Source organism: Portunus trituberculatus, chromosome 23, assembly GCF_017591435.1.
Source record: "Portunus trituberculatus isolate SZX2019 chromosome 23, ASM1759143v1, whole genome shotgun sequence".
In the NCBI taxonomy this organism is placed as follows: domain Eukaryota; kingdom Metazoa; phylum Arthropoda; class Malacostraca; order Decapoda; family Portunidae; genus Portunus; species Portunus trituberculatus.
This window is the reverse complement of record NC_059277.1, coordinates 14967710-14980209: the sequence shown is the minus strand read 5'-3', so window position 1 is coordinate 14980209 and position 12500 is coordinate 14967710. Positions and strand designations below refer to the sequence as shown.

Genomic DNA, 12500 nt, shown 5'->3' with positions numbered 1-12500 from the left:
AAAACAAAAAGGAAAACCTTCTCACTTCAATGTTACAAAAATCTAAACAAAACGAAAATTTCACTGTCGTAAAAAGTGTATGGTGAAGAATTCAGAATAATGCAGTAAGTAACGTTGACAGAGGGAAAGAGACAGGAAAGAAATGTTCTCAGTAAGAGGAAAAATATTACATTTTAACTGTATAAGTAATGGAAAACAAATGAATAGGTAAAGCTTTGCCTTCAAGGAATGCAGAATAACATAAGAAACGTTGGCAGAGGGAAAAAGACATGAATGAAATATTCTCAGTAAGAGGAAAAGTATCACCTTTTAACATTAAAGCTGGTTGGATAAAAAAAAAGGTAAAGCTGTGCCATAAAAACTTAGAATAATAGAAAAAAGGAACGTTGACACTTCACAAAAGGGAAGAGAAAGGAAGGGAATGTTCTCACTTAGAGGAAAAAAAACACTGTGCCGTAAATACCTCAAAGACAAGAGACATCTGTAATATGTGACAGGAGGAACGACAAACAGAAATATGAGTAGATCAGATGGGATGACACAGAGAGATGACTGGTATATTAGGCCTGTCACCGCCAGGACATCTTTCTTGCCGCATTATTTCTGCTCCTTGAAACCTGTGTCATGTAATAAGAAGAGAGAAAAAGAAAGATGTGACAAGAACAGATGGCGGATGATGATGAAACTGGCGTTTTCATCCGAGTTTTAGGACATCTTCAACTCCCCTCCTCCGACTGACTGTCTTCAGCTTCTTTCTCACCACCGGAATGTTGCATCTCTTGCTATTTTTTATCGTTGTTTTCATGCTAAATGCTCTTCTGATCTTGCTAACTTCATGCCTCCCCTCCTCCTGCAGCCTCGTTGCGCAAGACTTTCTTCTTCCTCTCACCCCTATTCTGTCCAACTCAATCATACCTTTCTCTAGCAAACTCTGGAACTCCCTGCCTGTTTCTGTATATCCACTTCCTACTACTTGACTTCTTTTTAAGAGGGAGGTTTCAAGACATTTGTCCGAGACATTTGGCTAATTCTATTTTAATCTTTAAGTGGGCCTTTTTTTTATGTTTTGTTGCCCTTGGCCAGCTTTCCTCTCTTGCATAAAAAAGTTATCGTCTTGAAAAAAAATAAGGTTCAAGAAACAGATAGGATTGGCTATCAGATAGAGAGTAGTAGACGAATGAAATGAACTCAGTAATCATGTTTTTAGTGCTGAGTCATTGAGAAGTTTTAAAAGAAGCTTAGATAAATTCATGTATGGGGATTATAGGTGGAAATGTTTCATAGAGGGAGTAACACGTGTAGACCTGATGGTATCTTTCAGCTTGTAATAGTTTCTTATATTCTTGTGTTCTTGTGTTAGATTAGGTTTGGACCAGTTCACTACATTAATCTCAAGAGTGTTTGAGCATATTATAATATAATTTTGGCGAGAATTCAACTGTCAGTTTCTGGAAATTGGTACCAGGCTAAGCTTACTTCCATAATGCCCGAGATAACACAGAAACAGCTGATATATTGTCAGTGTCTCACCAATACATCTGTCCCGCCGCCACGCTGCTGTAAGGTAAAGCCTGGTATGTGCCGCTGAGGAGAGTAACAGTCCTCGTTGCTTTTTCTATACTTACTCTTACTTTATTGACTCCTGAACTTCTGTTTTTGAGATTTTTAATGTTTATATAATTTTAGCTCATTTGTATTTAATTTTACTTCTTATTATTGTACTTAGACTTTTAGTATTTTTGTTTAACCTTTTAGATTTTTTGGGGGGTTCTTTTCAATTGTAGTTTTCATATATTTTTTAAATACCAGTCATGTCTCGTTTTTGTATGTAATAGGGGAGGGGAACTGGCCAAGGGTAAAATAGATAATAAAAAGAAAAAAGGCTCACTTAAATACCAGTACCTGTGCAGGTCCGAGTTAACCAAAGGAAGGGAAAAATGTCTCGAAACCTCCCTCTTAAATGAGTTCACGTCATAGGGAGATGGAAATACAGAAGCAGGTAGGGAGTTCCAGAGTTTACCCGAGAAAGGTATGAATGATTGAGAGTACTGGTTAACTCTTGCATTAGAGAGTTGGATAGAATAGGGGTGAGAGGAAGAAGTCTTGCGCAGCGATGTCGCGGGAGGAAGGGATACTTGCAGTTAGCAAGATGAGAAGAGCAGTTAGCATGAAAATAGCGGTAGAAGATAGCAAGAGATGTAACATTCCGACGGTAAGAAAGAGGCTGAGGACAGTCAGTCAGAGGAGAGGATTTGATGAGTACCAAAAGCTTTAAATTCAACTCTCTAATAAAGCTGTATGAGTGTAGATCATCCCCCCTAAACACATGCGAGAGTACTCCATTCATGGAGTACAGAGTTAGCAGTTGGGGGATGGGGGCAGGGGTGAAAAAAACTGTCGGAGACGCCTCAGAACGCCTAATTTCATAGAAGCTGTTTCCTGTTAAGATTATGAATAAAGGACAGACCGAGGATATTCAGTGTGGAAGAGTGGGACAGTTAAGTGTCTTTGAAGAAGCGGGAATAGTTGTCAGGAAGGTTGTGTCGAGTTAATAGATTGAGGAATTCAGTTTTTGAGGCATTTAACACTAATACGTTTTCTCTGCCCCAATAAAAAATCTTAGAAAGATCATAAGTCAGGCATTTTGTGACGTCCCCACGTGATCTGTTGACTTCCTGAAGGGTTGGTCGTGGAAAGTGTAAGATGGTATCATCAGCGTAGCAGTGGATAGGGCAGGAAGATTGGTTTAGAAGATCATTAATGAATAATAAGAAGAGAGTGGGTGACAAGATACAACCTTGGGGGAACACCACTGTTAATAGATTTAGGAAAAGAACAGTGACCGTCTACCACGGTAGTAATAGAATGGTTGGAAAGTAAACCTGAGATGAAGTTGCAGAGAGAAGGATAGAAACTGTAGGAGGGCAGTTTGGAGATCAAAGCTTTGTGTCAGACTCTATCAACAGCTTTTTATATGTCTAAGTCAACAGCAAAAGTTTCACTAAAATTTCTAGAAGATGACCAAGACTCAGTAAAGAGAGCCAGAAGATCACCAGTAGTGTGGCCTTGACGGAAGCCATACTGGCGATAAGATAAAAGATTGTGAAGTGACACATGTTTAAGAATCTTCCTTTTGAGCAAAGATTAAAAAACTTTAGATAAGCAAGAGATTAACACTACAGGACGGTAGTTTGATGGATTAGAACGTGTACCTGTTTAGGAACAGGCTGAATGTAGGGAAATATAGGTTGTCTCGTTTATGTTTCTGTGTTTTTTTGTAGCAAAATTTTTATTCATTCATTTATGATTTTATTCATCTATTTATTTAATTTGATTTTTTAATACCCTTTAACTTCACCAGTAAGTGCGCTCTGAGAAAGCTCGTAACCAAGTAATCAAAGTAACAGCGATGATAACAATAGTGTTTACACGACGTACAGAGACAATATTATGTACAGAGACCAAAGACTCTCACAGGTGACGAATGGAGGCAAGGTGAGGCAACAGGACAGACAGACAGACTGACAGACAGACAGCCTGACAGACGCTTTATTATCACGTAATTTCCGCAGTGACTACTACTCTTCTGAGGCAAGAATCATGTGTTGCTATTATTATTATTATTATTATTATTATTATTATTATTATTATTATTATTATTGTTATCTATCATAAAATAATAATGATAATGATAATAATAATGATAATAATAAGTATGATTATAAATAATAGTAATAATGATAATAATAATAATAATAATAATAATAATAATAATAATAATAATAATAATGATAATGATAATAATTATTATTATTAATTATTCACGAAAATAATACTAATGATATTAATGATAGTAATATTTATTATTATTGTCACCATCGTCATCCTGGTCTTGTTCATGTAACTATTCGTTCCTCCTTCCTCCTCCTCCTCCTCCTCCTCCTCCTCCTCCTCCTCCTCCTCCTCCTCCTCCTCCTCCTCCTCCTCCTCGTATTCTGGAGAAGTAACGGCAGAGGAAATGAAATACAAGATGGAGGGAGGCAAGGATGACTCTCTCTCTCTCTCTCTCTCTCTCTCTCTCTCTCTCTCTCTCTCTCTCTCTCTCTCTCTCTCTCTCTCTCTCTCTCTCTCTCTCTCTCTCTCTCTCTCTCTCTCTCTCTCTCTCTCTCTCTCTCTCTCTCTCTCTCTCTCTCTCTTCTCTTCTCTTCTCTTCTCTTCTCTCCTTTCCTATCCTCTGTTTGTCTCTCCTTCACATCACAATATCTCTTTTCCATACTCTTCCCTGCCTTCCCCCCTTTCCTTCCCTTTTCTCTCCTTTCCTTTATCCTTCTCTTTTCCCTTTGTCCTTTTCTCTTTCCCACTATAACCTCTCCCTTCTCTTCCCATCAATTCTTCTTTGTTTCTCTACCTACCTTCTTCCCTTCCTCTATCTTACCTTTTCCTCCTCCTCACCACCACTTTTCTTTCTCCTCACCCTCCCCTTCCCTTGCCTCCTCTCACCACCACCACCACCACCACCACCACCACCACCACCACCACCACCACCACCACCACCAACACAGCCCAAGACACAGACAATACCAAAGGGAAAATTGACCAAATCAGAAGCGACGCAGAGCCCTCAGAAAGGAATGCCGTTAATTGGTACCTGATAGTGTCGGAGTGGAGACCCAGCTTCTTCAGACACTCCTCTGGGGACACGCCACACGACTCGCAGTGCTTCGTCAGCCCAGCCCCGCACGGAAGGACTTCTCCCTGTTGCAGACGCTCCCTGGCCGCCCCCTGTGAAGGATTGAAGTGACTGTGATTATTAGAACGCAAGGGAGTAGAAAGAAATAGCAAGCATAGTGGGCAGGTGTTGAAGATTGAAGGAACTTAACCCCTTCATTACTGAGATGCATTTTTACCTTAATTTTTTGGGTATGATTAGATGATTTTATTTGCATTAGGAAGGGTCTATGGAGGTTAAAAGATGAATGGCCAAATTTTTACTATTTTAATCCTAACATATGTTTCTGAAGCTGTATAAAATCGCCAAACAGTAACCAGAATGAATATGAAAACGCGTCCTGGTACTGAAGAGGTTAAATATTATAAAGCAAGGATAAGAAGCAGATTGAAAAGAACGAAGAAAAAAGATGGAAGTGGTGGTGATGAAGAGCTTGGAGGAACAGAAAGGAACATAACAGGAGAACAAATAACATGACGAAGAGAATGGAGAAACACGAAAGAAAATAAAGGAAGAACAATCCAAAGCTGATAGAGAGGTGATTAATCCCTTGAATACTGGGACACATTTTTACCTTGAGATTTGTACGATTAGACCCTTTTATTAACATCAGGAAGGGTCTATGGAGGTCAGAAGGTTAGTGGTCCATTCTTCATTATTTTAATCCCCAGATGAGTTTCTGTAGCTGTATAAAATCACCTGATCATAAGCAGAACAAATATGGAAAGGCGACATGGTTCTCAATGGGTTAAAAAGCATAAAGGAACACAAGGGAAGAGCAAATAACAATTGATGAAGAGACTGAAAAAGAAAATTATAGCAAAACAACAGGAAATACAACAACTCTGGGTCTTTACGAAGAAACACCGAAGGATTTAAAGAAGGAACAAATAACATGTTTTGCACTTTACGAAGACCAAGAAACACAAAACAAAACACAAACGAAACATAAATAACGTCTCTGATAAAGACACGAACACAAGCGAAAAAAGGAGCAACAACAGATATTTTGTCCTTTCCGAGGCTGGATAAACACAGAACACAAATAAGAAAAAAAAAACCCCACCTTGTATTGTGACTAAAGAGACAAAGAAATACAAAGGAACAGCATTGAAGAACAAACAGCAGTAGGTATTTTGTCCCTCATGTCACTAGGTTTGATATGCAACACAATCATCAATAATACGTAAGATAAAGGTGATGTAAGATCAAGATAATATTCCAAAGATGAGCCGTTGAGAAAGGAGATGAAAGACACGTGGCAGTTGCAAAGAAAAATTGAAGATGCAACTTTTTTTCAAGGACAAACTGAAAGAGAAAACGAAACATGCGAAGGAGAAAACACGAAATGGAAAATCAAATGCGAGTGAGTGATGATAAAAAAAAAAGGAGTTTTCGATAAAAGGTAAAATAAACGAACTCTACGCAAAGGGAAGAGCAGAGACGAAGAGATGAAAGGAAGGAGAGCAGATTGATGTGGTGATAAAAAGAGAAAAAGCAAATCAGAAATGCAAAAATATGACGTCAAACACACACACACACACACACACACACACACACACACACACACACACACACACACACACACACACACACACACACACACACACGCGCGCGCCTGGCAGCTCAGTGGCTTCGCTGGCTTCACAAGCCAGAGGACCGGGATTCGATTCCCCGGCCGGGTGGAGATATTTGGGTGTGTCTCCTTTCACGTGTAGCCCCTGTTCACCTAGCAGTGAGTAGGTACGAGATGTAAATCGAGGAGTTGTGACCTTGTTATCCCGATGTGTGGTGTGTGCCTGGTCTCAGGCCTATCCGAAGATCGGAAATAATGAGCTCTGAGCTCGTTCCGTAGGGTAACGTCTGGCTGTCTCGTCAGAGACTGCAGCAGATCAAACAGTGAACACACACACACACACACACACACACACACACACACACACACACACACACACACACACACACACACACACACACAGTTATTATTACATTTCTGTTCCAACCGTTTATCTGATTTTTTTTGTATGTGTGTGTGTGTGTGTGTGTGTGTGTGTGTGTGTGTGTGTGTGTGCGTGTGTGTGTGTGTGTGCCTGTGTGTGCGTGTGTGTGACGTGTACGTAATCTTGAAGCTTAACCTTTCACTTAATTTAATCTGTCTGTCCAGGTAATTGTACTTTCTTTGTGTTCTTTCGACTTTAGTATAGTTAAGAAAGTACGAACTGGATCCAATTTAATCAAGGCAAGGAAGAGGATTTTTTTTTCTAAGGCAGAAAAGAAAGGCCATTAATTTGATAACTTCACGCTTCTGGTTGATGAGACGCAATATTCACTAATATAGAGGCAAAATAAGAAAGGAACGGGGGAGAGGTAAAGCAAGGAAGAGGAGAAAAGAGAAGGCAGAGAAGGAGACGTCTTTTAAAGGAAGAGGAGGGAAGTCAATGCAAGAAAGTTACTTTTTGAATATATTACCGAATATTTGGAGATGACATGAAAAGTAATCACTAATAGAGAGACACAAAAAGGAAAGGAAGAGGAAAAAAAGACAGGGTAAAGGAAAAAGATTAAAGGAAGAGGAAGAAAGAAAGCTATTCAATTCATTACCTGACATTGCAAGACGATAAAAAGTAAATCACCATTAAAAAAAAAAAAAACATCGAGAAACAAAAGAAGGAAAGAGGTACAGGGAAAATTTTAAAGAAAAAAAAAGGAAAGAAAGCTATTGAATTTATCACTTAGCATTTCAGGATGATAAAAATAAAATCGCAAATATTACCAACATACTAAAAGAAGAATAGGAAAAGAGGGGAAAGAAAGTACGAAGAAATAGGACGTGACGAGTATGAAACCTATTAATTCTATCACAAACATTAGATAAAAAAACCACTAATATACTAAAAACACAAAAAGTACAGTGGAACCATGCGTGCTTTGGGGTCCTAGGGGTCTCCAAGCGCACGGGTTCGAATCCTGTCCACGGTCAGAGTGTAGGTTGGGCTTCCTCACTCGGGGCAAGGGTTTCCTAGCGGGTGGGCTTTGAGATAGGAAGTACCACAAAAAGTACCACTTTTAGCCCATAAATTCCCGTGAAAAGCCCACGTGGTATAAAAAAAAAAGACAGGAAGGACGACTGAGGCAGAGATAGAAACCTTTTTACACGAAGACGAGGAAAAAAAAAAAAACAAGCCAAGAGAGAAGATAACGAATTAAACACACCTTTCAATTTGGTCGAGGAGAAAACCTATTACTTCTATTACTAACACTAGGTGACATTAGAAGATGATAATTACAGGCTTCCTCTATTCATCTGCACTCCTTCCACGACCCATTGGCCCGCTGCTGACGAAGACGTGATTGCTCCGGCCCTATTGTGCTCCAGCCAAGCCCAGTCTTTGTGGAGCATGCAAGCCTTGTGACCTTTGTGTGTCTGTCTGTCTGTCTGTTTCTTCGTTAAGCTTCAAGGTCATGTCTTTGTGTATATATATTGGTTTCTCTCTCTCTCTCTCTCTCTCTCTCTCTCTCTCTCTCTCTCTCTCTCTCTCTCTCTCTCTCTCTCTCTCTCTCTCTCTCTCTCTCTCTGTCTGTTATTTGTCTCTTTGTCTGTCTTCTATTTCTTCTTTCTGTCTCTCTCTGTCTCTTTGTCTCTCTTCTCGTCTATTCTCTCTCTCTCTTCTCTCTCTCTCTCTCTCTCTCTCTCTCTCTCTCTCTCTCTCTCTCTCTCTCTCTCTCTCTCTCTCTCTCTCTCTCTCTCTCTCTCTCTCTCTCTCTCTCTCTCTCTCTCTCTCTCTCTCTCTCTCTCATAACAAGGACGGTCGCTGCCGTTCCCTTTATCTCACTTTGAGCTTCTCGTTAGGTTAGGTTCCTGCTGGTGGCACTGACGAAGGGATGAGAGAGAGAGAGAGAGAGAGAGAGAGAGAGAGAGAGAGAGAGAGAGAGAGAGAGAGAGAGAGAGAGAGAGTCGTTGCTGCGGGGACTAAGGGTGTCGTGCTTGCGTGACCTTTGTGTGTGTGTGTGTGTGTTTAAGTTCGTATCGTGAAACTGAATCTTCGTTATTGGAAATATTACGAGAGAGAGAGAGAGAGAGAGAGAGAGAGAGAGAGAGAGAGAGAGAGAGAGAGAGAGAGAGAGAAATCACTTCTGCATGAATCGCATCAGGAAATCGTTAATATATTTAAACACCCACCGGTGGTACTTTACTATGTGGTCCTCGTATCATAAAGCTCCTTTGGTATGTGGTCTACGCTTCATCTTGTGACCTACAACAAGGAAATACATTTTTTTTCTTTTGATTCTCAAGAGATAAGGAAAACACTTGTCTTGGTTTGGAGAGACTGTCTGGTTAGAGAATTTGAAACATGAATGTGGTGTCTGTTGGAGTATCAAAGCTTCTGTCCCGACTCAACAAGGTACCTAGATACCTACAGTACACGTGGTACAGCACACTTCACTCCGGCATAGACAATGTCTCGATATTCGACCTGTGCTCCGTTCCGTGATTTTATCTACTGATTATTGGCATCTGAGTATCCAAAGAACTCCTCAGATGTTAGCTCAAGGGTTTTATAATGAGGTCACAGTAATGACTATAGTGGATGACTATAGTCATCCACTTGCAGCGCCTCACACTAGGTAAGGGGTCACCATGAGCAGGGATCAATATCTGTCCTTCACCAGATAGGGGAAGTCCTGATGGGGAGATAAGGGCTCATTCCATACAGTCTGGTGGAGGGTTTGTACGGGTTCCTGGCTTGTGAGGGCACCGGGCTAAACAATTCGCCATGAGGGCACGTTGTGCGATATGCACCAGACACTGGCAGGACGAGGGGGTCCTTTAAGGGTGAGAGGATTCATCTTATGACAGTGGCTGGGGCGTGGTGTATCCACGCTGTGCGCCATGCACCAGGCACTGACAGGATGAGGGGAGTCCTTTATGGGTGAGAGGACTCACTTCATGACAGTAGCTGTGGCGTGGTGTGTGGCACACTGTGCGCCATGCACCGGGCATTGGCAGGATGAGGGGAGTCCTTTATAGGTGAGAGGACTCACTTCATGACAGTGGCTGGGGCGTGGTGTGTGACGGGTCATTGCTCATGGCGAGACGTGTGAGACGCGGCAAGGTTGTCTCGTCACTGCCCTCACACCCACGGGACTGCTGGGGCAGACCCTTGGAGAGGAAGGGTTCGTCCTGGTGCCATGGAATCGTATCGTTATCATAAAAACAGAAATCTCATTATCGTGAAAACTCGCATCGTTATAGTGGAAACTCGCATCGTTATAGTGGAATCGTATCGTTATCGTGGAAACTCGCTTCGTTATCGTGGAAATTCGCATCGTTATCGTGAAAACTCGCATCGTTATTGTAGAAACTTGCATCGTTATCGTGTAATTGTATCGTTATCGTGGAACATGGCATCTTTCTCGTGGAATAGCATCATTATCGTAGAAACTCGCATCGTTATCATGGAAATTCGCTTCGTTATCTCCGTCATACGCATCGTAATCATCGTTATTATTTTTTTTATTCTTTTTTATTATTTATACCATGTAGGTTTTTCACGGGAATTTATGAGCTAAAGGGGATACTTTTTGAGGTACCTCATATCTCAAAGCCCACCCGCTAGGAAACCGTTGCCCCGAGTGAGGAAGCCCAACCTACACTCGGACCGTGGACAGGATTCGAACCCGTGCGCCTGGAGACCCCTCGGACCCCAAAGCACGTATGGTTCCACTGTACCACGGCGGCACCAGTAGCTATTTATTCATTTACTTATTTGTTTAAATTCTTTGTCATTATTTCGGTTTACTTAGTACATAACTCATATGATGATATATCCAGTAGTACAAGTTCTCTATGATATAATGTCCAGCAAAGCTCGATACTTTTCCTAATACATATTGTGTAATTTCGGGAGAAGTAGCTACACACTTTTCCACATCATTGTGAAACAGTTTTACAGTTTCTTAAATTTTCATATTTCTATTTCATTTCATCCCTATTCTGTCCAACTCTCTTAATGCAAGGGTTAGCCAGTATTCTCAATCCTCAAATATAGGAGGCGGTGGCGTAGTGGATAAAGTGGTAAGTGTGGGATCGGGCAGACGTCCATACGTAGGTTCGAATCCCACCACACACCGCCTTGAAACTTTGTCATTTATCGAGTGGTTTACAGTTACCTATATGTCACCATGATACCCAGGTTCTAGGTGGAGGTGTAATTGTCTTACACGAAAGATGTGCTTGGTGATATGGACCCTAATATGGGCACCACTATAAATAAAATTGCCTAATTTGTGAAAGCTGAACAGCGCACTTCAAGTATACATACAGGCGCTATAGGCCATAACATAAAAAAAAAATAATAATTCATACCTTTCTCTGATAAACTCAGGAACTCCCTGCCTGCTTCTGTATTTTCTTCTTCCTACGACGTGACTTCTTTTAAGAGGGAGGTTTCAAAATATTTGTCCCAAACTTTTGGCGAACTACTAATCTTTTAAGAAACTGGCAATCAAGTGGGTCTTTTTTGTTAATTTTTTTTTTATTATCCTTGGGCAGCTTTCCCACTTCCATAAAGAGATAAAAAGAATTGAAAGACGCACTGAGAACCTTTTCATTGGCGCTGTAATGTAGTTGTAATAGTATTCGTAATTCAAGTATTGCCTCTGCCACTAAGTAAGTACGTTTCACTGCCTCTTTGTTTCATAACTGTTGATGTCTTTATTATTATTGTTATCACGATTATTTTTACTAGCTCAGTTTTGGACAAATGTGTGTATATATAGAATATTCTATTTAGGCTATAATGAATAAATGAAACATGGAGGTCGTATACCAAAGTTGAATTTGACTCTGGTAGATCGCGTTGACTGTGTAGATCTTAATCAAGGTGGTACCTACACCCCCCCCACACACTCACTCAAACAAACACACGCACGCACACACACTCAAACAAACAAACAAACAAACAAACAAACAAACAAACAAACAAACAAACACAACACACACACACACACACACACACACACACACACACACACACACACACACACACACACACACACACACACACACTTAAATCTGTCATTTATATAATCTTCAAAGGCTGTAATTATACACAAGTTATAAAGGATTGACATTTAGTTATAGAGCGGTGAGAATCTATGCTTTTCAGAAAGAGAGAGAGAGAGAGAGAGAGAGAGAGAGAGAGAGAGAGAGAGAGAGAGAGAGGGAGGAAGATTTTTATTATATTTTGAAATCTTGTCATTTTTCTGTTGTCTTTTATACACTAAGAATGTAAACGTAAACACACACACACACACACACACACACACACACACACACACACACACACACACACACACACACACACACACACACACTTAAATCTGTCATTTATATAATCTTCAAAGGCTGTAATTATACACAAGTTATAAAGGATTGACATTTAGTTATAGAGCGGTGAGAATCTATGCTTTTCAGAAAGAGAGAGAGAGAGAGAGAGAGAGAGAGGGAGGAAGATTTTTATTATATTTTGAAATCTTGTCATTTTTCTGTTGTCTTTTATACACTAAGAATGTAAACGTAAACACACACACACACACACACACACACACACACACACACACACACACACACACACACACACACACACACACACACACACACCCCACCTCACTTCCCCCACCCACCTTGCCACTCTCCCTCCCTCCTGCGACGTTTCCCTCCTTCATTCTCTTCCTCAGCTTCACTCAAATGGAAACCTGTCAAGCGCTT

At 40.7% G+C, this 12500-nt stretch overlaps 1 protein-coding gene across 1 annotated transcript in view; it reads right to left on the bottom strand.

Annotated features, from left to right (window-relative positions):
- Positions 1-12500, bottom strand: part of LOC123507726 — a 52732-nt gene that overhangs the window by 5631 nt on the left and 34601 nt on the right. The window contains exon 5 of the mRNA XM_045260885.1: positions 4649-4782. Coding sequence (XP_045116820.1) covers positions 4649-4782 — 134 coding nt within the window. The remainder of the gene's footprint in view (positions 1-4648; positions 4783-12500) is intronic.